The sequence below is a fragment of the Oncorhynchus mykiss genome, chromosome 3 (genome assembly GCF_013265735.2).
Source record: "Oncorhynchus mykiss isolate Arlee chromosome 3, USDA_OmykA_1.1, whole genome shotgun sequence".
Classification (NCBI taxonomy): Eukaryota; Metazoa; Chordata; class Actinopteri; order Salmoniformes; family Salmonidae; genus Oncorhynchus; species Oncorhynchus mykiss.
Genome location: NC_048567.1, coordinates 21,857,318 through 21,884,778, shown reverse-complemented (window position 1 = coordinate 21,884,778; position 27,461 = coordinate 21,857,318). Strand labels below are relative to the sequence as shown.

At 42.6% G+C, this 27,461-nt stretch overlaps 1 protein-coding gene across 12 annotated transcripts; it reads right to left on the bottom strand.

The window, feature by feature from the left end:
• Positions 1-10: 10 nt before the first annotated feature.
• On the bottom strand, positions 11-27,461 carry LOC110513633 (tropomyosin alpha-3 chain). 12 transcript variants are annotated; one of them, XM_021593401.2, is made up of 10 exons: positions 27,193-27,461; positions 25,835-25,960; positions 15,099-15,232; positions 14,464-14,581; positions 14,209-14,279; positions 13,456-13,531; positions 10,589-10,651; positions 10,403-10,472; positions 10,158-10,236; positions 11-1,489 (listed from the first exon to the last, which is right to left on the bottom strand). In XM_021593401.2, the coding sequence occupies exons 1-10, from the start codon at positions 27,304-27,306 to the stop codon at positions 1,225-1,227; spliced, it is 1,116 nt and encodes a 371-aa protein (XP_021449076.2). In that variant the 5' UTR covers positions 27,307-27,461; the 3' UTR covers positions 11-1,224. The 12 variants fall into 12 exon arrangements, with proteins under 12 accessions (XP_021449076.2, XP_021449071.2, XP_021449084.2 ...); XM_021593396.2 differs by lacking the exon at positions 13,456-13,531 and adding an exon at positions 12,660-12,735; XM_021593409.2 differs by lacking the exons at positions 13,456-13,531; positions 25,835-25,960; positions 27,193-27,461 and adding exons at positions 12,660-12,735; positions 20,558-20,867; positions 21,053-21,345.

The following is a 27,461-nucleotide window of genomic DNA, read 5'->3' as shown; positions in this document are numbered from 1 at the left end:
TTTTGGAATGTCAATACAAATCGTGGTTCTTTATTTTTTAAATGGTGTCCATTTGTGTGTCATAATTATTACAATGAAAACATTACTGATAACACAATGTTTACACCCTTGGCGTCGAGTGAATTTCCAGTTAAACTTGATGCAATATTTTACTTTTTATTTCTTTACATTTTATAAGGTTTGCAGTTCACTTCATTTGCAGAAAAAAAAGTTGCCTATACTGATAAGTTTAGATAATACCCTTGTGTCCCTTCTCCCTATTCATTGGCCCCTATGCTTCCATTTTGGCAGTGGAATGCGTAGTGATTGGCTGATCACTCCCCTCCCCCACATCTTATTGGGAAAAATAACAATTAGTTTAGAGGTCTACAGCTGCAATTGGCTAGAATATCTGCATTCAATTCTGTCTGAAGCTATACAACATTTATATCCCTTCAATGACCTACAACTCATTCACAATTACATTTCCTGATCTTGAAGGGGGAAGTTAACTGGGGGGAAAAAAAACATTCAGTTTACAGTAACTTGTGACATTGGCCCTTTTTTGGAAAATGACTCCAGATAAAAACAAAAATACAAATGTCATGCAACTAAACAAAACACTTCTCCCTTTTAAGAAATAAACATGTCACCCCCCCCAGCCCTTACTTGTAAATTAACACAAAATACTTGACAAAAGGTAGCACAGTTGTGGACCCTCTGGGCATTGGCACAGTAGAAAAGCAGTGCTTGTGTAAGGATGTTCCAGCAGAAGGTGAGTGGTTAGAGGGGGACAAGAGTTTGAGGCGATATGTTGGTAGGGCAAGTGGTTGATGGGGATAACAGAGGGAGAGTTTATGATCAAAATGGTGGTCCCATTCCAAAAGGGAGAAATAATTAGGTAAGAGTTATTACCCTCGCCACCTTCATATGTGTCCCAGTGGACACCAAATATCCCCGTAACAAGGGTTATCAGAAAGAGAGAAAAGCCTCGATGTATTTAAAACGCTTACGGCTAAAACAGCTAGCAGCCAAAGAAAGATCATAGGAATGGCCTCAAAACACACCTAAGCTGGAATGTGAATATTAGAAACCTGTGAGACACTTAAGATGTGGGTGCTTGAGTAAATGTTGCCCTTTTAAGACTAAAAGAAAGCTATGAAGAGGCTATAAAAAAAATAAGGGGGGGGGGGTGCTCATCCAGAGAGCATCCGCAGATACTGGGGTGGAATGTGGGAGGGGCGGTCAGCCATTTTGGTCTACTGGGGAGAAACATTTGGCTAGGTGTGGACTGAAGAAAGTGCTACCTTCACCAAAAACAATGAACATCCCCCCCCACGCTAAACAGTCAGCCAGCACAGACAGAGAGACAGGGCCAGAGGTGAGGGGGTGGAGCAGTAAGAGGTGGTGGAGGGGCCAGTAGCCACTCAGAAGCTGTTGAGGTCCTCCAGGGTCTTGTCCAGGGTGGCGTGGATGTTGACATTCTCCTCCTTGGCGTTGGCTAGCGCATCTGTAAATCACACAAAGAAAGAACGAATGTAAGATAAGGGTCCTCCTGGTGGTGAGATGAGGACGTAGGAGGCAAGACATTGAGATGTTAAAAGTGGTGTTTGAGTTTACTAAGAGGTCTACTACACTATAGTGGAGCAACGCCAAGGGCTAAACCATGTCAATCCACATGACAAAACCTCCTGATAGCATCAAATCAGTACATGACTACTTTGAAAACAATAAATCACACATTAAAAAAACTCAAGGTGTAGCTGACAGAAGTAGTAAGACATCTGTTTCTACAACTCCGAAAGATGGTATAGCTCCTGGTCAGATGTTGAAGTTGGAGATCCCCCTTAATACCAGGGGTCAACAAATATCAGAAAGTACTTCCTGGTAATTCTAGCAGTACCTCAAAAGGGGAACTTAGACCAAACCATAACATTTGAAAACAACTTCTCTATATAGTGATAGAACAAAATATGTAAGCCTTAATCTGTAAAACAAAACCCGGGGTGACTAAGGTAAATTCTATGACATAGCTTCATAATTCACAAGGTCTCCATAGAGCAAAGAGAGCCGTGTTGTATGCTATGCATTATGGAGGTTTGGTATCACCAGAAAATAATTCCCTATTTAACTACAGTATAAGTCACCTTGAAAACGAACACAGCCCGAGCTACTGCATGGCCTTATTTAGCTCTGACAGAGCGAGATCATGGCAGAAAACGAGATCTACTCACACTAACATTAGAACATTTCATTAAAAAGGTCTGACCTGTCAGCTACATTTACAATTTAGGCCTTTAGCAGACACCTTTATCCACAGCGACTTACATTCAACTTCAAGTATTTACTTCAGCCCATTTCAGACTTGGAATGCAACGCAATGTGCTTTACAGAAAAAAATATATATAAAAGCTGAAATATTTACGCGAGAGAGAGCCTGGAAGAGTTAACAATGCCTCAGTTTCTCAGATGCCAGGAAGATGAGACAGTAAAATACCATCCTGTGTAGATAACCAAGGTGGCTTATGGGAAGGTTAGAAGTGACTGACTAAGCAATCTTGGTATCAGCTAAAAAAAACTGCAACATCTGTAAAGGCTAGACTCTCAGCCTAACAGTCGGTTAAGACTGGTGGGCTGACGGTCTCACTGCAATAATTAAATAATTAAATGGGGCGGCAGGGTAGCCTAGTGGTTAGAGCGTTGGACTAGTAACCGGAAGGTTGCGAGTTCAAACCCCCGAGCTGACAAGGTACAAATCTGTCGTTCTGCCCCTGAACAGGCAGTTAACCCACTGTTCCCAGGCCGTCATTGAAAATAAGAATTTGTTCTTAACTGACTTGCCTGGTTAAATAAAGGTAAAATAAAAAATAAAAAAAAGATATTAAATTAAAGATGATTGTTTGACGAAATGACCAAGACTCTCTCAGTACTGAATATTTTACAGCAGATATTAGATACATCCACAGTTTCTCTGGCAGGCTATTCCAAAGGCTGGGGGCATAATAACTAGAGGCCGTCTCTTCATGCCTCTTGGTCCTAGGCTTTGGTATAATTAAAAAAGGCCAGTGCCAGAGGACCTGAGGGACCTACTGGGTACATAACTTAAAAGCATGTCTGACATGTATTGGGGTGCACAATTGCAGATTGATTTACAAACAATAGAATCTTAAAAATGTATTCCAAAACTCACAGGCAGCCAGTGCAAAGACCTTAAAACCGGGGTAATGTGTGCTCTCCATCTGGTCTTGGTCAGTACCCGTGCTGCAGTATTCTGTATGTTTTGCAGTTGACCAATGGCTTTCTTGGGTAGACCAGACAGGAAAGCAATACAGTATTCAGACTTGTCAACTTAAGGTAGTGAAGTAAGACAACCACGTCAGTAAAAACATTCCTCAAAGCAGCCATCAGGTCCGTGCTAGTAAGGAAACAAGTCAAAGCGCTAGAGTAAGAAAGTACAACAGTAGTGGGGTTTAATTTTGCTTGCTATGAACACGTTTTGTACTGCCTGCATGGGACAGCAAGTGTTATAGTTATATGACTGGAATTCACAGTATATTGGTTGATATACTAGTTTGGCTATCGTTGCCTAGTTCTCAACACATAGCTTTATTTGGTATTCATCACAACCTTTGGCTAGTAAATTACCGACCTATGTTGGCTAAACTTTTTTTTATTAAAGTGGAAAGAGACCCTCCATGAAATCTTGGCTGGCTTGAACAAGAAATATTTTTAAAGGCATACTAGCAAAGTATTCACCCAGCCAGCTTCTGCTTAAAATTTGTAGCCAGCGTAATTATATATATATATATATATATATATATATTTTTTTTTTAATTGCAGTAGCACAGTCATGGTGCACTAGATGGAAACAATGACTACATGCATACATACCAGTCAAAAGTTGACACATCTACTCATTCAAGGGTTTCTCTTTATTTTTCTATTTTCACATTGTAGAATAGTTAAGACATCAAAACTATGAAATAACACATGGAATCATGTAGTAACCAAAGTTCAAATATATTTTATATTTGAGATTCTTCAAAGTAGCCACCCTTCCCCTTGATCACTGCCAAGAGTGTGCAAAGCTCTCTCAACCAGTTTCATGAGGTAGTCACCTGGAATGGGTTTCAATTAACAGGTTAGCCTTGTTAAAAGAATGTGGTATACAGAAGATAGCCCCATTTTGTAAAATACCAAATTCATATTACGGCAAGAACAGCTCAAACTTTAAGACACAGCTCTTATTTTAAGACAGGAAGGTCAGTCAAGGCGCAAAATTAAGAACTTTTAAAGTTGAAGTGCAGTCGCAAAAACCACCAAGCCCTATGATGAAACTGACTCATGAGGACCATCACAGGAAAGGAAGACCCAGAGTTACCTCTGCTGCAGAGGAGAAGTTCATTAGAGTTAACAGGCACAAATTGCAGCCCAAATAAATTCTTCAGAGTTCAAGTAACAGACATCTCAACATCAACTGTTCAGAGGAGACAGCGTGGAACAAGCCTTCATGGTCAAATTGCTGCAAAGAAACCACTACTAAAAGGACACCAATAAGACTTGCTTGGGCCAACAACAAAAAAAAGCAATGGACATTTGACAGGTAGAAATCAGTCATTTGGTCTGATGAGTTCAAATGTTATTTTTGGTTCCAACCGCCATGTCTTTGTTAGACGTAGAGTAGCTGAAAAGATCTGCACATATGTGGTTTCCACCGTGAAACATGGAGGTGGTGAGATGTGGGGGTGCTTTGCTAGTAACAGTCAGTGATTTATTTAGAATTCAAGGCACAATTAACCAGCACAGCTACCACATTCTGCAGTGATGCGCAGACAGGACAAATGACCCAACACAACTCCAGGCTGTTGAAGGGCTATTTGACCAAGGAGGGTGATGGAGTGCTGCATCAGATGACCTGGCCTCCACAATCAACCGACCTCAACCCAATTCAGATGGTTTGGGATGAGTTGGACAGCAGAGTGAAGGAAAAGCAGCCAACAAGTGTTTAGCATGTGTGGGAAGTCCTTCAAGACCATTGGAAAATCATTCCAGGTGAAGCTGGTTGAGAGAATGCAAAGAGTTCGCAAAGCTGTCAAGGCAACGGGTGGTTACTTTGAGGAATCTCAAATGTAAAATATATAACACTTTTTGGTTACTACATGATTCCAAGTGTGTCATTTCATAGTTTGCCTTCACTATTATTCTACAATGTAGAAAATAGTACAAATAAAGAAAATCATGGAATGAGTAGGAGTCTAAACTTTTGACTGGTACTGTATATGTACGTACAAAGCCATCAATCACTTGACAACATTGATTTCTATGTGAAGACAATAGTGCATCGAAGTCAAATGAAGTCGGTTAAGATGGCATCTCATTGAGACATAGCACGCGCAATTTGTGCTAGTCCAGGAAGAGACGTTGCAGGCTAGCTCAGTGCTGCCCTCCTCATCGAGTAACTCAAGTTGAAGGCCGACTGGGGTACTGCAGGCTGCCATTAGAACTAACTTATGTTGTTGTGAGCGATTAAAAGAAATTCAAGGACTGTTCAAGGACATACATCTGGTGTATTAGAAGCAATTGGTACCAATTTTTTTTTTTTTTTTTTTTGGGGGGGGGGGGGGGGGGTCAGTCTTTCTTCCCTGGATGGTAATAAATAATTTACTTATTATCTACAAAACAAAAAGAAGCAGCCCAATATATATTTAACAGACACCATTTATCTCTACTGAAATGTGGGTAACCTGCCTTGTGGGGGATATTTGATACAACTTTATTTTAGTTGTGGGTCTTGTGATTTCTTTATGGAATGGCTGAATGATATTGATATACCAAGACTTTATGGCAATGTTAGTAATGCTTATTCTGTCAATCTGCGATTTCTACATACATTTTTTGGACTTTTAAAATTGATAGGCTAAACCTATTGATTCTTGAAGAATATAACTTATGAATGCCTCATGAGCTTAGTCCAACTGCCATACCCCATCAGAACCCAAAATACAAGCTTGTTTTACTCCATTGTTTTACTCCAAGCCCCAAAACATGGTTAAAACTATGATTTTTATATCATGGCTGGTCAGTCCGTCCGTCGCTCGTTCTTATGATTTTGAAAGTGGTTGCATTTCTCCAACCTCACCCCTTTATTTTATTACCCCTTTTTCGTGGTAAGTTAGCCTTGTCCCGTCGCTGAAACTCCCGTACGGACTCGGGAGAGGCGAAGGTCGTGAGCCCTCCAAAACACAACCCAGCCAAGCCGCACTGCTTCTTAACCAGTTATGCATTAGGGGGCGCTCTTAATTTTTGGATAAAAAAAACATTCCCGTTTTAAACAAGATATATTGTCACGAAAAGATGCTAGACTATGCATATAATTGACAGCTTTGGAAAGAAACCACTGACGTTTCCAAAACTGCAAAGATATTGTCTGCGAGTGCCACAGAACTAATGCTACAGGCGAAACCAAGATGAAATTTCATACAGGAAGTGCCCCAGATTTTGAATGCGCTGTGTTCCAATGTCTCCTTATATGGCTGTGAATGCGCCAGGAATGAGCCTACACTTTCTGTCGTTTCCCCAAGGTGTCTGCAGCATTGTGACGTATTTGTAGGCATATCATTGGAAGATTGACCATAAGAGACTACATTTACCAGGTGCCCGCTTGGTGTCCTCCGTCGAAATTATTGCGTAATCTCCAGCTGCATGCATTTTTCCATTTGGTTCAGAGGAGAAACCAAACTGCCACGAATGATTTATCATCGAATAGATATGTGAAAAACACCTTGAGGATTTATTCTAAACAACATTTGCCATGTTTGTCAATATTATGGAGTTAATTTGGAAAAAAGTTTGGCGTTGTAATGACTGAATTTTCATTTTTTTTTCTTAGCCAAACGTGATGAACAAAACGGAGCAATTTCTCCTACACAAATAATATTTTTGGAAAAACTAAACATTTGCTATCTAACAGAGTCTCCTCATTGAAAACATCCGAAGTTCTTCAAAGGTAAATTATTTTATTTGAATGCTTTTCTTGTTTTTGTGAAAATGTTGCCTGCTGAATGCTAGGCTTAATGCTATACTAGCTATCAATACTCTTACACAAATGCTTGTGTAGCTATGGTTGAAAAGCATATTTTGAAAATCTGAGATGACAGTGTTGTTAACAAAAGGCTAAGCTTGTGAGCCAATATATTTATTTCATTTGCGATTTTCATGAATAGTTAACGTTGCGTTATGCTAATGAGCTTGAGGCTATGATTACGCTCCCGGGTACGGGATTGCTCGACGCTAGAGGTCAACACAATACCCGCTTAACCCGGAAGCCAGCCGCACCAATGTGTCAGAGGAAACGCCGTACACCTGGCGAGCGTGCATGCACCCAGCCCGCCACTGGAGTCGCTAGAGCGAGATGGGACAAGGACATCCCGGCCGGCCAAACACTCCCCTAACCCGGACAACGCTGGGCCAATTGCACGCCACCCCATGGGTCTCCCGGTCGCTGTGACAGAGCCTGGACTCGAACCAGGATCTCTAGCCTTAGACTGTGCCACTCGGGAGGCCCAGCCTCATCCCTTTACCAAAACAGTGGTGGGGTGACTAATTGGAACTGCAGATGTCAAGAACTTAAAAAAAAATCTTTGGTCTTCATTTCAAAACCAAACTGTTGCAAAAATCTCAGCAGTAACTTTATACAAAATGGTACCATTGAATATTGTGATTGGCTATAATTATGCTATGGTAATATTATCCCACCCCTAATGCATTTATGCCAAGATAGCAAACATAAGACTGTAATAAAAGGTTGTGTATTTAGTTATGGGTGTGTAATGAATTCTGTAGATTTAAGTCAATAATTACCAAGTTAATATCTTGCATTATGACAGTCATTGCTCATTCGACTCATTTTGTGCAACCACAGGCATGTCATTTTGATGTCATTGAATAGTCCATTTTAGGCATCTTGTCAAACGACTTAGTGTAGCTAGCTCAGTTAGCTGTACAATGACAATGCTGTGTGTACTGACAGTGTTTGGAATACCAACGCTGACTGAGCTAGTCACTATTACAGGCTTTTCTGCTTCAGTAACAAGGAGGAGTCAATTTATCTACAAATAATAAACATTCCTGACACCAGGTCACATTAAAAATACAATAATTGCACAACTTCAATAATTAGTGCACTGACCAGGTTAATGTGCTACCAGCATATCTTTTAGGTTATTTTACAAATGAAAAAAATTATATATTTGCAAGTTTCTATACTTAGTTCTCTGACAACGTAATAATTCACCTGAAAATCTGTTTTGAGCTTTCCTCTTTTGGGTCACTTTATAAGACGTGACTCAGAAGGGTGATCATGAGAGAAAGGTAAGGGTCTGTTCCACCTGTAATCTAGGATTACACAAACCTGGTCCGCAATACTGGATCGTCTTTGAGTGATCACCAGGACATATTTCCAAAATGTATGTGTGTCTGAGGATGTTATGCCTTTGGTGCCAATTCAAGAAGTGCAGCAAAATCTAGCCTAACATTCACTGTTGCATCAGACAACACTGACCCACTGATTCACTGTTGCATCAGACAACACTGACCCACCTTTGGTGATGCATATCCATGCCAAAATGCATAGTGGAGCAAAACCAATGAAACCCAGACAGTGTGGACAGCCAAAAACCAGTGAACATAGAGAGCACAGACAACAGCAGAGGCATTCTTTTTCCCCCCTCTTCATTAGGTACAGAGAGACAGTCACAAATACAGAGTGTGTGAACATAAGTTTGTCAGAGACTGAGCAGTGCAGTACAGATAGGAAAGGAGTCCAGACAGATGGACAATAAAAAGACAGTAAAACAGAAACTCAGCCAGCTTGCTGGCCGCAACTGGGCCAATGACAAAGGGAGATGAGAAAACAGTCCAAAGAGAACAGAAGAGACAGGCACTGGTGACTACGAGGAGGGGTTGGTTCTTTCTCTCTAGAAAGGAAAGGGGGGGAGAGCACGCAACCGTTGTGGCAGTTCAGGCAGACCGAATTCAGAGTGTACTGGGTTTTCCAGAAATCTAACGAGTCCAATTTATCTGAAATAGAGACGGAGCAATGGAAATTTAACACGTCAAATAATCCTGACACACCATGGTTATTGTGGTCATGGGGGTGTAAACTCACAGCAAGCCTGCAATCCATGCGACTCCAAAACACACCATGCATGACCGGAGTTTAAGGGCAACTCCACCAATTTTTCAGCCTCGTTTTCATTATCTCCAGCACAACACCAGTGTCAACATGTGAAAACAGCGCATTTAAGTTGTTCAAAATGTTAGTTCTACCCGACGATATCAAAAGTTAAATGATTGTCAAACAATGAGATTTATGGTGACGTGGAAATCAAGAAAATACTCCCTTGGGCTAGAAACTCACTGGTGTGTTTTACTTTGATTAATCCTGTGATGAGAAGCATCATTTGTTTTAGGACCTTAACCACAGATCAGAGAATTGCACCATTTTCACATATTTAGACACTGGTTTGGTGCTGGAGATGAATTAGGTTAAAGTGGTGGAATTGCCCTTTAAGTGTATTACAGTAGAAGACTGGGATACTCAAACTTGTAATTGAATTAGACTGAAAGAAATTGCCAAACAAGCAGATAACATACACACAAGCTGCAAATCAATAGTTCCAAATGGAATCCCTGACCTAGACAAGAGTCAAAGGCATTGATTTCCATAAAAATATAATGTGTCGACGGTTACATGTGATAGTGTGCGAGCCATATCTACATAGTCTCAGTGTTCGTGTCTTGTTCCGTTGCCAAGGTGACAGCTCACATCCGTTACTTTGCAGAAGTGAGTGATACGAGAAAGAGGAAAGCTCAAGGTCTCTGGAGACGTACTTGTAGCTACCATATGCTTGTATCCATCTACAATGTATCTATCCCTAGAGTCAGAATAAAATGGTATGTGTACATGGTGGACTATGCCTCAATACATTGTTTAGTGCGATACATTTTCCAGCACAATCATCCAAAGGCTACCAGAGCACATTCCACTACAATAGTTCCCTAGCAACTCAACTTGTACCATCCTCTTATGACAGTCTGCATACTGTTACTGAATCATACTGTTATTAACACACTCCAGTTCAACGCACACCACAACAGGCATCTAAATGAGTATTTACATGGAGGTCATGTCATTGAGGGCATGGTCCAACTCCTCACTAATGGCTTTGTACTTCAATTTCTGTGCATAGAGCTCATCTGTGGGAGCACAGAGGGGGAGAGGAGAAAGGGATGAGGAGAGATATACGCCAAGAGGGATGAGAGAAAGACAAAGCCAGAGAGAGGGCACAGGAGGGAGAGTACAGTTCATAACATCTCATAACAGTACTGTAAATTACAACAATGTGGAGAGTGAGAGTCCTACCTTCCAGGTCATCAATGGTCTTTTCCAGTTTGGCCACTGATCTCTCAGCAAACTCAGCACGGGTTTCAGCCTATGGGAAAGTAACAAGTTTATTAAACCCCCCCACCACAGCAATACAGGCACATACCACAGCATCCGTCATCAACCATTCAGAGATTCATGATAGGCGTTTCCGGGGAATCTCACCTCTTTGAGTTTGTCGGTCAGGATCTTGATCTCCTCCTCATACTTGTCCTCTTTCTGGGAGTACTGTAGGGGACAAAGGAAGAGAAAAGCTAATCAGAGAACCACATGTTTGGGACACTAGGGAGTCCTCGGGCTTATTCAGGACAGCACAACATCAGCGTGTTCGCATAGAACAGCCATGATTCTTCTGTCATGTAGTAGTAACATGGCTGGACATCTGCGACTAATTAGGAACAGATACTGACCTGCAAAGAAACCCCCTGGGAAGGGGGTTGGCCTACAATTAGGAGAAACAGATTCTTATTCCTCATTCCTTTTGAGTACTCAGCCTGCTCATAAGCTTTTGACTGTGGCTGCTGTACTATGAGGATTTGAGTCGAAACAGGTTGCCAGTGGCAACTCTACCACCACAGACAGAAGGGGTAACCCAGACAAGTCGCGGGGCTATCCGTTTAGAATGTTCACCACCAAATATGGTAGCGAGAGGAAGTCCAGTCAAGGTTAGTGAGAGGATGGAACTAGTTGAAGCTGGGCCGACATTTGTACCCAAAACTAGAATCTGTTATGGACACAGTGCACAACGTTTTAGAGACCTGACGCTTTGCCAAAGTTAAAAACGTGCATTGTTGGGAGTGCAAGGTCGAATTGAGTTTGTGCACATGCGCACTTCAAAGGGAGCATTCCCTAATGGAAATATGCTACAACGCACCAATAGGATCTCACTAGTTCGTGTTTGGCCCACCTCCTTGCTTGTTCTGCCCACTATGCTTAATTTGCTCCCACTAAACGACACAGATAAACTCTTTGGTTAGTTATAAATATATTTTCTACCACCTTCGTGCGGACCGAGTGGGAAGGCATGGGCTCATCAAGCTGTGAAGCTTTTGAGAGAAGGTGTGTAGACTGATCGTGTGACTCAACATGCCTGAGGAGTTAGAGATGGACAGTTTTCTATCTGTGCAGCTTTCAATGCAGCTAGTTTGGGTGGGAGAAAAAGAAGAATGAAAACAAAAACAGGCTTCTCGTCAGATGACATCATTGACAGACACTTGTTTGGCAATGGGAGTTTGCTGAAAAGGCCTCTTTCTCTGAGCTACAGAGCACTGGTGTTGTGCAGTACAGTGTCATCACCCTGGGGGGGGGGGGGGGGGGTGTTAGGCTAGATGTGGGTTTGAATTCTTGCAGCTGCAAAGTCAGGGTGTGGCCTCTTATCCAGAAGACCTTAAGGATTACACCACACCACAGCAGACAACCACCATGCAGACTCCTTCCCTGCCCTGAAACGCCTTAGTTAGAACCAGTCCTGGGCCCCTTCAGATGGGAGAAAGAAATGGATGTTCAGGATTGAGGAGTCCCCAGTGAGCTGGTTTTGATGCCTGCTCATATGTACTTCCTCATTCCACTTTAATGGCAACAGGAGAGAACATCTGTGTGTCTGGATTTTCCTCCGGGTTGGCGAGCCTTCTAGAGCTGTTAGAGTACTTGTCTACATTCCAGGCAATCTAACGTCTGACTTTGTTGTTGACTGGGAATTTGTGATGCTGGCAGTTTAAAAATCGGTCGGTTCATTCAAACAGAGATCAGCTTATGGTGCACATGCATGTGGTTACGGGAGCAGGAACCAAACCGGTTCTGGGGGATGTCTGAAACACAACCGACTTGCTGAGGCTGTGGGCGTGACAATGCCAGACACCATTACAAGACAAACAGGTCTGCCTCTACTTTGATGAATTAAGCTGATTACACATGGCATTATAGACTAAAGACAAGCATTCTATAGCATATACCAGTACACATGCTTATTAAAACATTAGAGAATACTTATCCCCTCTCAAAGGAAACCAAACATTTCAAATTCAGGTTATGCACAACATCCAGGCTTATGGTCATCATATTGTAGTTAAAGACATTCACCAGCAACACTCATTTTCCATTCCCCTCATTTCAGTTCAATAAGGCTTTGGAGGGTTTTAGGTGGTCAATGGACCTGTAGTTGTCTCCAGGACTGGCCTGGGTGCAGTTACGTTCAGTTCCAAACAACATGCAGGGGTTTTCCCTCCCTCCCTCCTACCTTCTCAGCTTGGGCTTCCAGGGACTTTAAGTTATTGCTGACATTTTTCAGCTCCTCCTCCAACTCGGCGCATTTGCTGCAGTATTTAGTTTTTTTTGCGGTTCATTTGGGGTTGGGGTTTTAACAGGGTGTAGGAATAGGGGGATGAGGAAGAGGGTGGGTAGGAGAGGGCGTGAGGAAAATGAGGACAAAGGTCAATGGATAAGGTGGGGGGGTAAAGAAAAGATGTGACAATGAACAGGGGAATTAGAGGGTGGGGGTAGAGACAACAGACAGAGATTTACAAAGAGAAAAACAAGGAGAGAAAGGCATGAACTTTAACCTCGGAGGAATGGGACCCAGAGCATGGCCATTCTGCTACAAACTAAATAATATCCCAACAATCCCAACAAGCATAGACTTATCATACAAATCCCTGATAAACCAAGGGAAAATGTTTGTGGTCAAATACTCTTAGTAAACTTGGAATATGGACCGCCTGTAGGTCTCGATAAAGCTGGATAAATTCATGCGGATGATATGCAGAGAGTTTGAGAAGTGAAAATGAGCACACACGAGAAGGGGAGAGGATCGCGGAGGCAGCAGCTATACAATTACAGCGGTCAGTCATGCAGCCAGATGAACGCAGGAATTTATGTTAGCGAGCGTAGGAGGACTGAAAATCCCTGTGAGCATTCCTGGTTCTCACAAACCAGGTTCAGAGGGTCGTGGTTATGGACGTCTGTAATCAGACCCGTCGAGGGTCCCCATAAGGCACCATTCTGTCCTGTAGTTGGTAAGAACAGGGAGAAAGTACCTTGTCCTCAGAGGCCTGCAGGCTCTTCAGTGATTGGTCGAAACCCCTCAGCTGCTCCTCCAACCTCCGGGCGTTGCTGTTAGTGAGTGGGGGGGGGGGTCACATGACGCAGAAGCGCATGCAGAAAGAGCGAAAGAATGAGAGAAAATGGACAGAAAAAGACAAGATAGAGGGAAAGAGAAGATGGTAACCGACAAAGGGACATGTCGGTATGGTAAACCCACGACACATGCACGCACGCACACACACCGGGAGAGGACAGATTGGATATCGTCATGGTACTGTTAAGGCATTCCCACTTTTATGCTAATGATAACGTGCTAGTCCAGTGTAGTGCTAGCAGACATTTGAATACATATTTCAGCTATACTACAGGTAATTACAAAAGTAACAGTATCGTTCTGTTGCATAGTGAATGCAGCAGATAAACATAAGCACCTCCAGTTCACTGTTAGGTAACAACAAATCTTCAAAACATGTAAAAGTAACATAAAAGTGGATGTGCAGTTCCTACTAACGTAACTAGAGTGAATGCGTCATGCAGTCAGGCAATGCCGTGTTGGGGCCAGTTAAGTAACGCCATGCAAACATATGGCTGAAACCCTTTGTGGCTTTAAACTTACTTCTGCAGTGTAAGAGTGAGGGAACTGGTGGGTGTGTGTTCTGCTACAAGCTTAAGCAGATGCCGTGTATGACTGTAGGTGAGAGGTACACTGATATATATAAAATCCTCAATGTGAGAAAGCGACTCACCCCTCGGCCAGCTCCGCCCTCTCCTCTGTACGCTCCAGATCACCCTCAATGATCACCAGCTTACGAGCCACCTGTAGGGGTAGAGAGGAGGCAGAGAGCAAAGGAAGTAAAACATTTGATAAGAGCAAGAGAATGCGAGAACGAAAGAAGTGGTGATGCATGGTCCAAGACTTCTTCAGAAGCCACATCAGAGCCTTGTCCTAGATGTGTGACGTGTGTGTTTGGGGGGGGTGGGGGGGGGTCTGATGAGCTCACCTCCTCATACTTGCGGTCAGCCTCCTCAGCGATGTGCTTGGCCTCCTTCAGCTGGATCTCCTGCATCTCCATCTTCTCCTCATCCTTGGAGGCCCTGTTCTCAATCACCTTCATACCCCTGAGAGAAAGGGAGGTAGAGCGAGAAAGACGGGCATGAGTGTCAAAAGTGTTTAGGCCTTAATAACCACATTACAGTGTATTGCAGGCCTTAGCTTTCTAAACAGGAAATTCTGTAGGAAAGAAACCGTAAGCTGATATCTCTGTATAGTCTGGTGGCAAACTAACTCTACAGCTCTTCTCTGCTGATATGTGGTGTCAGGACCTTATAATGCAGGCGAGATCGGAGGAGGGGCACTGATACGAGGTCAGGGGGCAGTGTGTGTGTGTGTGTGTGCGAGAGAGAGCCCTAGCCTATATACATAAACCTGTTCATTACCCACAGGGTACACCCTCAAATAGGCTACTTCCAGCTCACATCCACCAATGACCACCTCCCACATCCCATCTGCTTTAAAACCCTGACAGGAAGTCAAAAGTCTCCCGCTTAGAGAAACAGGAAGTGGCATCAGAGGAAGTGAGTTGACCCGGTGAGGACTGAACACCACCCCACCTTCACCCATTCAAAAAACACACACCTCTCGCTCTCATCTGCAGCTTTCTCTGCTTCCTCCAGTTTCTGCAGAGCGGTGGCCAGTCTCTCCTGGGCCCTGTCCAACTCCTCCTCAACCAGCTGGATACGCCTGTTCAGAGAGGCCACCTCAGCCTCAGCCTGGATGGGGACAGAAGTTATTGAGAAGTAATGTACACCATAAGCACACCACCTCAACCTTTGATATAGAGAAGGATTACAGAGTGAAGTAGCCTACAATCCCACAACACTGGTAGAGTGAGAGTTACTATGACATAACAACCAGCAGTTATACTCACACACACAGGCCTGTTAAAGGACACACCTCTCCCTCAGCCTGTATGCATGGGTGAGAGAGAAGCAGCACTCTCCACTGAACTGGAACAGAGCTGGGAAAGTGGGAGTGTGCTCTCAGTCTTTGTAATGGACACCAACCCATCACATTTCATCACCACAAGAGTTGGATACACTAATGCACACAGCAAATCTCTCCCCAATTGATGTGGCCACGAATCGCACTAATTGGGCACACCAGCCTAGATGACTGTGCTGCCTACCCTGGGTGGGTCGGGTATGGAAAAGAAAGGAAGAGAATGCACTGAGACGGATGAGGGGAAGGTTAAAGCACTTAGTGAATAAATGTTTTAGTGCCTTGTAGAGAGTAGCCTGGCTGTTCTCTCTCCATGCCTTGGAGCAGAGGAATAATGCAGTGTCAGAGAAAGCGGAAGACAAAGAGCAGTGAGAGAAGGATAGGAGGCGTATTAAGCCTTAGATAGCCACAACCAGATGAGCAGATCAGAAGATGGACCAGAAGGAGGCCAACACTGACACAGCTCAGTATATACTGCAAAGCACATTGAGGATTAGGACTGTCTTACTTGTAATACCTCCATGGTCAGTTGCTAAATTGTATGCTGCTGCCACTATGTTTTCAAATACTGCCCAGGAGACACTAGCATGATGGCCATATTGAGACACATAGAACACCAAACTAAAAACAGAAGGGGTGCATAAGCAATGACAGCACCTTTGAGATTTAGATGTATACAGCAACACTTGATTAACTACCCCTACTACACACAAACACAACCTGCTGTGGCTGCATGAAAGAACGACTTTGGAGCACAGACAAACCCCGGTTGCCATGGCACTGGCATGCAAGTGTTTGACAGCCTTTACGAAGAATGGCCCTCTCACCACCGTAGGCTAGCGCCATAGAGATATGCAAATCGGCACCCCCTCAACAGCCCTGGCCCCTCCGGACCCCTCGCACCCTTGAAATATTCCTCGGCCACTAAATGAAGAGAGTGCTATTAGTTATCTACTTCCTGTCTGACCAAACACATTCTGGAGGTGGTATTTTGCAGCCATGGTGGTGGATGTATGAATTAATATTAGAGGTCGACCGATTATGATTTTTCAATTTAGTCTCAAATAAATAATGAAACATGTTCAATTTGGTTTAAATAATGTAAAACAGTGTTGGAGAAGTAAAAGTGCAATATGTGCCATGTAAAAAAGCTTGGTGGTTCCTTTTAAGATGAGTCTTCAATATTCCCAGTTAAGAAATTTTAGGTTGTAGTCATAGGACTATTTCTCTCCACACCGTTTGTATTTCATAGACATTTGACTATTGGATGTTCTTATAGGCACTTTAGTATTGCCAGCCTAATCTCAGGAGTTGATAGGCTTGAAGTCATTAACAGCACTGTGCTTCAAGCATTGCTAAGAGCTGCTGGCAAACGCAGGAAAGTGCTGTATGAATGCTTACGAGCCTGCTGCTGCCTACCACCAGTCAGATTGCTCTATCAAATCATATACTTCATTATAATAAACACACAGAAATACAAGCCTTTGGTCATTAATATGGTCAAATCCAGAAACGATCTTGAAAACAAAACGTTTATTCTTCCAGTGAAATATGGAGCCGTTCCGTATATTATCGAACGGGTGGCAACCCTAAGTCTAAATATTGCTGTTACATTGCACAACCTTGGTCTTCACACAGACAAATGGTCTTCACACAGTTCGCAACGAGCCAGGCGGCCCAAATTGCTGCATATACCCCGACTCTGCTTGCACTGAACGCAAGAGAAGTGACATTTTCCTTAGTTAATATTGGCTGCTGACATTAATTTATTTTGACTACATATGCAGGTTTAAAAAAATAGACTTGTGTATTGATTTTAAGAAAGGCATAGTTGGTTAGGTACATTTGTGCAACGATTGTGCTTTTTTTGCGACTGATTTTGTTAAATCACCTGTTTGGCGAAGTAAGCTGTGATTCGATAAATTATTATTATTATTATTATTATTATTATTATTATTTAACCAGGCAAGTCAGTTAAGAACAAATTCTTATTTTCAATGACGGCCTGGGAACAGTGGGTTAACTGCCTGTTCAGGGGCAGAACGACAGCTTTGTACCTTGTCAGCTCAGGGGTTTGAACTCGCAACCTTCCGGTTACTAGTCCAACGCTCTAACCACTAGGCTACCCTGCCGCCCCGATGCAATGCAGTACAAGCTAGTTAACCTAGTAATATCATCAACCATGTGTAGTCAACTAGTGACTATGAATATATATATATTTTTTTATAAGATAAGTTTAATGCTAGCTAGCAACTTACTTTGGATCCTTGCAGCCACAAGGTTATTTTTATGCCGAAACTCACATAACAGCTGATCAGCCTGCCACGCAGTCTCCTTGTGGATTGCAGTGTAATCGGCATCCAAAAAGGCTGATTTCAGGTTATCATAACAAAATCGGTCCTAATTAAATCGACCTCTAATTAATAAACTATTCTAGACTATTGGAATTGATGAGCATGTGTATGCGTCTTCAAATTCCTCTATGGAGAACACTGTAGCGCAGAAACACTTCAGCTCTAGACTTGAGAATGAGGCGTCTCTAGTTAGCTTGGTGGTGTTTAGTGTTTGTACACACCGTATGACCAAGATGCAACATGATCCGAGTCTTCAGAGGAGCTTATGTAATAGAGTAGTAGCATTTCTGAATACTGTAGACTTCCAGAAGGCTGAGTCAGACAGGTGGAATGATACAACTCTTTCAGACTAGGCCTGATTTATTCTGTGGGAAAAGGGCCAAACATTCATTGTCAGGTTGTCATCCACTTAGGTAACACACAATTTTAGTTGTCATTTCCTCTGACAAAAAAAAGCCCCATCACAATCAGTTGGCAACCACACTTCCTGTGCACAATAGTAGAATGACTCCACGGGAGCCTTGCGTTCTGTCTCACCCGCTTCCAAAGCAGGCCTCTGTGCTAGAGTATAACTGTTGACCAAGAGACCCTCATTTTAAAAACTGACTGTCCACTGTGTAGGCTATTTATTGCAGTCAAATGCTATGGAATGGCCATATATATCCAATTATTGTGTTGCATTTGTTTTGCTCCAAATAGCTCCTTGAAAAAGATGCTGAGCGCATATCAGTGACAGCATTCATGTCTTGTAAGAGTTTTATCATGAGATGAAAGGAGAAATCCATACGGCTTTGTATCATCTGCGTTTGACCAAGTTACCCTCGAATTTAACCACAGAATTACACCATACAATTACAACTGGGGCCTGGGCCAAAGTAGTGCGCCATAAAACCGCAATAAATGTTGCACTGTGTGGCAACCCAGGCACTTACATCACTAGCTACTAGTGAGCTTAGAGGAATTTGGCAAGTTGTTGAGGGCCAAGCATTTGAAATTCTAGTGAGTGGGGAAATGCAGGGACAACTGAAATACAAACTATTCAAAGCATTTGACCAACTTTCATCTTGGAATTAGCATTGCACAAATAAAACACCAAATCAATGAAAGACGCAAAGATCTTTGGGTACAATTATTCTTAAGACAATTGGAAATGCAGGACGCCCATAGAGATGGATCGAGGACCCATCTTTGTATCTGTGCCATTATAGTGTCTGCAACAGCATGGGCTGCGCCATAGGGTTGGTTGTTTGCCAACAAAAATGCACAACTATGGGACAAAACAGACTGGGTTGGCTTAGATTGTTGACAACATGTAAGCTATATTTGGTCTCCAATGATTTTTGAAAACAAATACATGTGCACAATGAGAACTTGTCTCAAATACATCGTTATAGATTTTTGGTTAGCTAGCTAATTTCAGACATATTAGCATTGACATGAACACCTCAAAACAAGACATGGTATCAAGAACATGAAACAAGCCACTTACAATTGCCCACATGGCAGTCTGTCATTCTTGTCAGCAATTTGGCCATCCAGAACAACAACAAGCTAACTTCTGCCCCAACGAGGTGCACGTCGTTCGTAAAGTGGTCAGCTAAGTGGTTCGAGCATCAGGACAGTAACTGAAAGGTTGCAGGATCGAATCCCTGAGCTGACGAGGTACAAGTCTGCAGTTCTGCCCCTGAACAAGGCAGTTAACCACTGTTCCCCGATATGCCATAATTGTAAATAAGAATTTGTTCTTAACTGACTTTTCTAGATAAATAAAGGTTCAATATGTTTAAAAGTTTTTTTTATATATTTTTTACATGTAATCTATTGAAACCATATGTAACAGTATAGCTTCTGTCCCTCTGCTCGCCCCTACCTGGACTCAAATCCACATCCGTTACACTCACCCCCTTTTCCGCAGCAACCAGTGGTCCAGGTCACGGCACCAATGTAACAGTATAGCTTCTGTCCTTCTCCTCACCCTTAACTGGGCTCAAACCAGGGACCCTCTGCACACATCAACAACAGCCACCCTCGAAGCATCGTTACCCATCGCTCCACAAAAGCCACATCCCTTGCAGAGCAAGGGGAACAACGACAAGGTATCTGAGCGAGTAATGTCACAGATTGAAACTCTATTAGTGCGCACCCCACTAACTAGCTAGCCATTTCACATCGGTTACACATATCCATTTTAAAAAAGTAGTCACTTTTCTTCTTGTGTTTAAAAACAATTGGAAAGCCAATATTGTAGTGCTGGAGTCCTGAACCAAATAGTGTCTCAGTAATTTATTGTGGCCTCCTGATGGCTGTTATATCTTGAATCCATTTACAAACCATCACACCCAATTTGAATACAATGTGCTGATCATTGGATGATTGCTCCCAATCCATAGTAATCCCCACCCAATTGACTACTTTAAAATGACAAAGGCCATGCTAAAACGGGTTATATCCATGATGTCTTCTCTCTCTATGAGGACGCCCAACTCCAGGTAGCTGGGTATCTGATTTAGCACGAATTTGTCAAACCTTTTTCAGCTCCAATGAGGCTATTGGACTGAGCCAGCGGAAGAAACCGACAATAGGTGCTAACCGTAGCCATCTGACTAGGGTAGGGGGTTCAGTTCAAACTGTACTGGAAAGTTGCCATAGCGTAACAAATCAATGCATCTATGACCTGTAACTTGCACCTGGATAAGTCAAAGCCTAACGTTGGCAGATACCGGAATGTTATTGCAACGTTACCTGTTCCCTTGACCGCTTCTCCTCTTCAACCTGTCTTTGCAAAGTCTCAGCTCTTTCCTCGGCTTCATCCGCCTGTTGCTGCAAAACTTTAATTTTTCGCTTCACTGCCTCGATGCTATTGGCCATTTTCTTCAGTCGACTTAATTTGTTAGCTAACTTGCAAAGATTTGAAAACGAGTTTCTAATAACTAGCTCGTGCAGGATGCTAACGTCAGTCGTTCCAGTTGGATTGGTTGCAAGCTGGCAAACGTCGTTCCCGATGCGATGTTTTCCCGAACAGACAAACCAACGCCCCGCCAACGAGTCCAAACTGGAAATTAGAACAGAGCTTCGTTTCTTTCAATCTAACGTTACTCAACACTGTTGTCAGCTTAGTCTAAATTAATTCTTACCGGCAGACAAATGTAATGTGCATAACAACGTCAAGTAGTTCGATTGAAAACTATGGCGAATGAATCATAGACTAGCCTAAAAATTGTAAATCAAAGTTTTCACCTCGATGTGTCAATGGACACAGTGAGACAGCGTCGTTAGCTAGATAGCGGCTAAAGTAAATGCTATAGGTTCGAAAGGCAGTTCCAACAAGATGAATACAAGTAGGATTTTCCCTTTAAGCAAAATGTATGGGTGATGGTTCCAGTTGTCTATTGAAGATGAATAAGCAAATTGCTAAGAATTTGGAGGAAAGTTGTGCAAAACAAGACGGTTACTCTCTCCCTCCACTGCTCAGTTGCCTCGTTCTCTTCCTTATTTCAGCAGACAGCACGCTTCCGGTCTACTCCACCCTGTCAAAGGGGAACTGACGCCTTATATATTCCCGCCACCTGGATAATTTAGACTTTTAACCAAATGATAATTAATTAAAGTTCTCCAACGCAAAGACAATGAAACAGTAAACACAAATTGTCATATTTAGAGCTAGCTAGTAATTCAACCTGGTCTCAGAACATTTCGTATAATTATGTACGTAAATCAGAGACACTCCATTTAGTATGAAATGTTAAATTCCATATGGTATGTATCAATTTATGGATGTCCGTCACCCATTTCGCATGATATGTTATGATTTACAATTTGTATTATATGTTACGAATTAGCAACATGTAAAATATGTTCCGAATTTGCAAAACATACAATATGTTGTGAATTTTCAGAAAGTACAATATTGTAATGAAACAGCAAGGAGCAGGTCTCAAACCCTCAACCTTCGAGCCCGAGGTCCGGCGCGCTATCAACTGTGCCGCATGCTCTAAAAGATGCTCGTGCAGCAGAGTCGATATCCGCGCTTATAAACCCAGGGTCGTTACACTACTCCCTCCTTTCAAAGAGCGCGTCCTCGCGCTTGCTTGCGACTCTACGTCTTACAGGAACGCGCTCACCGGCCAAGCACACGCACTGTCGTGGATGCAAGGTCCGACCACTTCTGACACCAGTGTAAGGAAACAGGCAGGGAGCAGGTCTCGAACCCTCGACCTTCGAGTCCGAGGTCCGGCGCGCTATCGACTCTGCCGCAAAAGCATGCTCGTGAGGCAGAGTCGATTTCCTCGCTTATAAACCCAGGGTCGTTACACTATGTTATGAATTAGCAAAACATATGATACGTTACAAAGTCTAGCTAGGTGGCTAATGTTAGGTATCTGGCTAACATTAACTAGGCTACTGGTTAGGGTTAAGTTTAGGAGTTAGTTTAAAGGGTAAAGGGTAGGGGAAGGATGAGCTAAAGGTGTTAAGGTTAGGGGAAGGTTTAGCTAAAAGGGGTAATGCTAGGGGAAGAGTTAGCTAACATGCTAAGTAGTTTCAAAGTAGCTCAAAAGTAGTAAGTAGTTGAAAAGTTGCTAATTATCTAAAATTATAAAGTTGTCTGTGATGAGATTTGATCTCACAACCACCTTAATTTCGTTTTTGCCTTAAGCAACCATCTGTCTTATGTAAACATACCAAATGCAACATATCATACTAATTTGAGTGTCTTGGATTTACTTTAGTATGTTACGTCTAGTCTATGAGACCAGGCTATAACCACACGGCATAGACATCAATTCAACATCTATCTATTGCACGTTGGTTGAACGTACTTTCATTGAAATGACATGGAAACAACGTTGATTCGACCAATGTGGCCAGTGGGTCATACGGTTCATCTGAAGCAATATCTTTACTCTTCAGGATTTACTTTTGTCACCATAGGTCTAGGTCCTGTATGCAGTGTATTGTCATGGCCCAACTCTTCCAGGCACTTTTGGCTGGCTGCCCTCAGCTCACAGGGCCATCTGTCCAAGCTGCATATGCCAGCTGGCCAGGCCATTATCTGGACTGGAAGGCAGTGAGTGGTTTTATTTAGCATAAAGAAGATGCATACTGCCGTGTAATGCTCTGGCTAATTGTGAAATGTGTTGGCTTGAAACCCCTGCTTTTAGCCCATGCTCTGGTAACACATCTTAAAGGATATAAATGTTGTACGTTATGGTTTTAGTGTATGTAAAGATTAATTCCCTGGTATTCAATAGATGTGAGATGGCTTAAATTGAGTATCACTACTCTTTTCGCCCCATATATCCAGAAATGTGCACCATGGTCCATGGGTGATGTTCATTGACATGAACAAATGTGAAGTTGTATGTGGACTTGAGAATGGCACTAGATATTCCCATGATTACACATACTAGCCAGTATTTGGCTGAACCAGTACCTGGGTTTGAGGAGATTATGAATATGACGATATCTCCTCTCACCCAGGATCCTTAAATTCAAAGTCCCATTACCAAGCGTAGAGAGAGCAACTATCGTCATTACTGCCGTTACGCACGGTATGTGCTTCCGAAAAAGGTCTGAATAAAAAGTATCTATTGTTTTTTACCAAATTTGTTTTTTACCAAATCCATCTTCGGCACCTGCAAGCGCAGGTCGGCTGATCCAGCAGCGCCACTGTATCCCAATATATATAGTTTTTTACCAAATCCATCTTCGGCTTGCAGGTGCCATCTTCGGCTTGGTAAAAAACAATAGATACTTTTTATATATATTATATTTTATTATAGACCTTTTTATTTATATATATATATATATATATATATATATATATATATATATATATATATATATATATATATATATATATATTTATTTTTTATTTTAATTTTTTTTGGAAGTACATACCGTGCGCAACGGCAGTAATGACGATAGTTGCTCTGCAAAACTCCATATTTTGGTGAGTACTGAACATATTTTGACATTATAAAGTTTGCGGAGCTGGTTAATGTGACTTTGAATTAAAGGATCCTAGGCGTCAGAGGACATCTTGTCATGTTCATCATCTCATCAAGCCCAGGTACTGGTTCAGTTTTTTGGGGGACATATGAATCACGAGTGGCGTTGCATTTTATTTTAAATGTAAGTTATGATTTAAATCAATGAAATAGTCAAATGATAATTGGATACTGGATGAGTTCTTCTGATCTGCCTTTGTAACTCTAAGCAGAGAGTGCAATGTTAAAAAGACTGCAGTTGATCTCTTCCCTGTTTCTTATGTATCTTGTCATTTAATGAAGGGTCAGGAAACACTAGCAGCTCCATTAGAAGAGTAAGTAATGTGTGCCACCCACACATCTCCCAATACAATGTTCCAGGAAAGATTATCTCAACAAAGAGCAAGCCAATAGTTTAAAACGTGTCCCTAATCCTAAATAAAGGAGCAGTGGACACCCCACGACTCCACAGTGGATTACAGCAGTCTGGGAGTGTCAATGACATTTGAAACCGAGTAGTTTGAAGGTGTAACGTTATTAATCGTTCCCACTACACTCTCCCTAGTCACCGGGAACACAATGATGACAGGAGTAATAACAGCAGTGACATGGCGACACTATTAGCACTAATCCCCCATTGGGTGCAGAGCAGAGGGGAAGGGGGTCTTGTAGCCAGCTGGCTATGCAGAGTGACACCCTGTCTAAATCAATTTCACCCCCTCTTGGATGCCGAGAGGCTTTGCACTGAAATGCCACTGCAGGGGGTGGTGCTTGCCGGTTGGTGGGGGAGGAGGGGGAGCAGTATATATTTTATGGCTGACCCTGAATGTCCATTTTGCTTTGTGTTGTGTGGTTACAGAATGCCACACTTCAGGGTTTGTAATAGCCCCCACAGTATGTGTAGATCTCTCCACCTGGCTGTGAATGTCTCCTGCCTCACTAATGTCTTGTTGTGACTCTGTCCCTCGAAACTAACTAAAGATTGAAGGGATATTCTGTCCTGGCAACTGAGACCACAAGTCATGACATTATGCCATTAGATTGTATGAGATGCCACACGAGCCAGGGCATAGATGTTGTGTTATCTTTATCCTCACTGAGGATTCTGGCTCCTCTCAAGGTCTCTTAGTGCTTTTCTTTTTCAGGGCCTATCTACTACATGGTATTTACCAACAGGGAGGTTTGACAGCATTGTCTCTATGGGTGCATTCGTAAATTCACTCTGGAGTGCCCAAGGGTGCTCAGAGTACGCTCTGGGCGTTCATAAATTCAGAGCGTTGTCAGATTGTCTGTTATCTCTGGCCAAAGAGTAGGGTTGATCTGAGCGTTCTGACCTCACAACGGCATTCAAGCACCCAAGCTAGCTGACGCTCTATTGAATACCAGGGAATTAATCTTTACATACACTAAGTAGCTTGCTAGCTACTTCCAGACATAAATGAGAGAACACCTCACTCTGACCCTTTTACTCGCACTAGCAGAGCTGGTTTGGCTGTTATCAAAAGAGTTGCTGACTGTAACGTGTGCTGCTGGCAACAATTTAATTAAGCTTTTTTGCCGATGTTTACTGACACCGGCCACATTGAACAGGTGTTGGGCGTTCGTAAATTCATCAGTTATTTTGAGTGAATTTACGATCGCGCCCCATGACAGTGTCTGTGTAGACATGGCCTTTACACACACCCGGCCCCCCACCCCCCCTTTCCTCCGCCCCCACCATTCTGACCTCTCCTGTTTTAAACCCCGTGGTATTTTGGCATGGGAGAGCCTTCTCAGGGCTTTGCCATAAGAAGGCAAGCCATTATTATGGCAGGTGGACGTGCTATATCAGGGGAGGGCTTCCCTGACAAAACCATTTCATCATTATCAAGGGACAGATAGGAAGAGAGGGATCTAAATAAGGTAGAGAAAGGGTGCGGGCCTGACCTGTGTGTTGGAAACTAATATGATGGGAAGAGAGGCCTTGTTTGTATGTGTAGGTGTGAGAGGGCAGTTTGTGTGGTGTGCTGTTTGGTGTGCCAACGGAACTTACATCTGCAGCTTTCTTGTCTGCAACCTCCAGCTTCTCCTGGGCATCCTTCAAGGCCTCAGAATATTTGTCCAGCTCATCCTCAGTCCCCTTCAGCTTCTTCTGCATCTGGATCAACGCATCGTCATGCTGACGGAGGGAAAGAACAACAGACAGAGAGGAGTGGGAATGAGAGAGACAAACAGGCAGAAAGAGAGGAGATGGAGAGAGAGTGAGGAGAGGAGAGGACAATAGAGCGAGGGAGAGATACAGTATGAGAGGATGGTTAAAGGGAAGAAACTCAGACAAGCCAAGATGTGTGAAGACCAGGCTATAGAGTGGAAAGAAACACACACAGTAAGATGTGAGAAATAGAGGTCAACATCTCAAGTTTTCCGAAAACATATTTCAGTAGTACATTCATTGAAGTCATTGGGGAGATTAGAGCAAATAATCATGTTAGATGGCACATATTTCCAGCTTTGGTTCATTATTTAGTGAATAAAACTATTTTTGAATGTTATGTATGTATGTATTGGTCGCCTTTGATGAGCAATTGATCCCAAACATCCACAAGTATGAGTAGCCGAATGACTGTGTTGAGGGGTTACAGTGTCAATGCATTGTGGGTATTAATATCCCCAGGCTCTCAGCCTTCGTCCCTGAACTGCTGTGTATAACTATTGCTGGTACTTGTCGTTGTTCCCAACCCTACTATTGGATTCCAACTTGGGGACAGGAGGACAGCTGTCACTGTCAAGAAGAATACCCACACGCAAGGTCTTAATATAGTTTTATGGAGCTCTCTGGAACACGATGATCACTTTAGGATCCGGATATAATGTCTTCATTTGTCTTTTCCTGTGACTATCTGTCAATTAAGTTTAGGCCTTTATAAAGGCTCCTGGCTGTCAAACTTGGATTTGTCATTTTGATATTTGTTTCTACGTTTCGGTAGAAATACCAAGATCATTTGTTTGCATTCTTCAAACAACTCAGACTTAAACTCCCTGAATGTTGTTAACATTGAGTAAAAACAAAAAACATACTCATAGTTAATAAATATGGTATATGCCATATTTTATGTTATTTATTGCTAATAACATTTAGTGTGAGCATAGGTTGCTTGCCTTCTCTAGGTAATGATTATTCAATTCAGCATTAACAGACCAATTTTGAATTTGAGCTCTATTGTAAGGCCTCGAGATTAACCTTCAGTTGACCTCCCCTAACCAAGGTATGGTTAGCATCTTAGCAATTGTTGGCCTACTTATGTTAGCAAAGTTAATCAACTGTGTGTGAGTTAGCATCACCTAATTAATTACTAACTAGAATTATACGGAGAATACTAGGCTAGGCTAAGCTAGGCTAGGTGACCCCACCTGCTTGCTCTTATCCTCAGCTGCCTTTTTGTCAATCTCGGACTGGTCAGACGCTTCCAGAGCAGTCTCCTTATCCATCTTCAGCATCAGCATCTTCTTCTTGATGGCCTCCATATTGCCGGTGTTTGGTTAGGCTCACGAGGCAAAGAAATTAACCTGGATGTCTTTCTGGAGAAGGGTTCAAGGAGGATGAGTTGGAGCCCAGAAGGAGATAGGGAGAGAGATGGACGGACAGAGAAAGGGCAAACTCAGATTATCATAGGGTGGGT

Coding starts and splice junctions, on each gene's coding strand:
- LOC110513633 (XM_021593401.2), bottom strand. CDS start 27,306: ATGGAGGCCATCAAGAAGAAGATGCTGATGCTGAAGATGGATAAGGAG. Junction 25,961..27,192: donor CTGAGGATAAGAGCAAGCAG/GTGGGGTCACCT, acceptor TCCCTCCGTCAG/CATGACGATGCGTTGATCCA. Junction 10,652..13,455: donor TGCAGGCCTCTGAGGACAAG/GTACTTTCTCCC, acceptor TGTCCCCTACAG/TACTCCCAGAAAGAGGACAA.